Genomic DNA, 2,081 nt, shown 5'->3' on the forward strand with positions numbered 1-2,081 from the left:
GCAGCGCTGAGCAGCCCACCTCCACGTCGCTGCTCATGTCGGCCTCGGTGGCCGCCTCCGAATAATGGCCCGGCTTCTTGCGGCTCTCGGCGGCGGCGGAGGCGATTTCGGCGGAGACGGTGCTTTCGCTGCCCGGGTGCTGCAGGTTGAATAAAGTGTCTATTTCGAATTTGCCCTTGGCGGGGAGCTCTCCCAGAGCACCGTGCAGCGGGGCAGACGGCAGGCGCGGGCTGAGGCGAGCCGGGTGCTGCGAATTTTCCAGGGCCTCCAGCACAGCGTTCCCCGCCGAGTCGGACAAACCGGAGAACCTCTTGGCGGCCGTGGGGCTGTGCAACCCTCTCTCCATCAGAATCATCTCTTTTCTTATTCTTTCCATCATCTCAGCTTTCTAAAAAAGTCACAGTGGCCCGGCTGGCTGTACCGTCTTAATGATGGACTGCGCCTAGGGCTAATCCTCATTCAGCCTCAGCGAGCGCCTCTAAATATTATTATCTCTTTTGGAGGGAGGCGGAAAAAATTGTGGGATGCCAGAGCGAGGGAATGACTGGTCAAAATGACCCATACATCCTTCCGAGCCCGAGATGTCATTCATCAAAAAGTAGCGCCCGCTCGTCATTAAGGTACGAATGACGCCGTTCGAATAATCATTTATTGTAACAGGTTTATAAGCAAATAAATACACACTCCTGTCAGTGGGTAATGAAGGCGGCTTCGGAGCAGACAAATAGATCCAGGTAGGAGGCGAGAAGAGACAAGAAGTGAGGAAGGAGGCTCCGGTCCTTTGCCCGCTCGGAGCCTGCTCTGCTCGCCCGGGGGTTTGGCCTCCGGGGTGAAATTGACAGTCTGATTAATAGAGCGCGCCGCGGCACATTTCCCCCTTCATTTAGGGGCATCATTACGCTCTCAGTTTGCTGGGTTGCCCCTTAGGTCCTAATCATGCAGCGCCTTCCTCATTTTTCCTCGGACACAGATACGTGTTAAATAATAGATAATGCTTTGCATTTCCAGAGTAGATCGTTGGGAAGGGATATATTTTTTTAACATTTACAAGCTGGGGGCGTGAGAGAGGGGAGGCCAAAGGGGAGGATGCAGGAAGAGTTGCGTAAGGAGACCTTACGCTCCGCTCTAGATTACTTATCTGACGGATTGCAAAACCAAATACGTATTTTATTTAACAAATAGGATGCTGAGTTCTCTCCCGCCCTAGTTCTCAGCCTAGCTGCTTTCCCTTCCACCCCAGCACAGAAAGAGACAGACAAACAGACAGATGAGAGAGAGAGAGAGAGAGAGAGAGAGAGAGAAGCTTCTGAATTTTTGAAAGCGCTTTGGTGCTACGTGGCCTGGGAGGTGCGTTGGGCCGGCGCATCCAAACGGAAATCATTAGGTCCTCTCTGATTTTCTAACACCGTTTGCAGAGCGAGTTCTGAACTCGAAGTCACGGGTTTTTCACTTTTATAATCCTGCTGATGGATGGGCTTCTCGCCTACGCATGGTCCCTGGGGGAAATAAACTCCACTGGATGATTTGATAGCAGAATTCGACAGTTAACATTAAACATAGTCGCGATGGGCGGTACAATATGGGCCGCCCTAAATCCACTTTTTTACGTCGCCAATTCTCCCCTTGCCTTCGCAAATCAAATTCTTTGTGCCAACGTCCTGGCCCTTTGGGTTTTAAAGGGGGGGATGGGGTGTGTATTGCCTTCTCCCATCTACCACTATCATTTCTTGGCCCTCCCGTTTCCCATCCTTTTTCTTCGTCCTCCCCTCCCCCGCTTACCTGTGGCCCCAGGTATTCCCGGCGTTGAGACCAGCCACGGCGAATCGCCCACCAGCCTCGCTGCTGCTCCTCGCGGCCTCAGCTTGGCAGCTGAGCCTCTGGGCGATAACATTGATGGTTATAATGACGCCGGTGGCAACCATTTTAACGAAGATCAATCTTCCCTCGAGGCCGCTCTGCGTCTCCTCCCGCGCCTCCGCCACCCCCCCACCCCCACCCCCCTGCCGGAGCCTGATATGCGCTGGGCCCTCCCGCCACCCGCCACAAGAGGAAGCTCTGTGGGCACAGCAGGGCACAGGGGA

The 2,081-nt window shown here is 54.0% G+C and overlaps 1 protein-coding gene across 1 annotated transcript in view; it reads right to left on the reverse strand.

Moving 5' to 3' along the window:
* The window catches only part of EVX2 (even-skipped homeobox 2), a 4,531-nt gene extending 4,152 nt beyond the window's left edge, over positions 1–379 (reverse strand). Inside the window, exon 1 of the mRNA XM_030887354.1 lies at positions 3–379. Within this exon, the coding sequence (XP_030743214.1) occupies positions 3–379 (377 nt within the window). The remainder of the gene's footprint in view (positions 1–2) is intronic.
* Between the last annotated feature and the right edge of the window lie 1,702 nt (positions 380–2,081).

Source organism: Echinops telfairi, unplaced genomic scaffold, assembly GCF_000313985.2.
Source record: "Echinops telfairi isolate 266 unplaced genomic scaffold, ASM31398v2 ScPeMD7_3;HRSCAF=10, whole genome shotgun sequence".
Classification (NCBI taxonomy): Eukaryota; Metazoa; Chordata; class Mammalia; order Afrosoricida; family Tenrecidae; genus Echinops; species Echinops telfairi.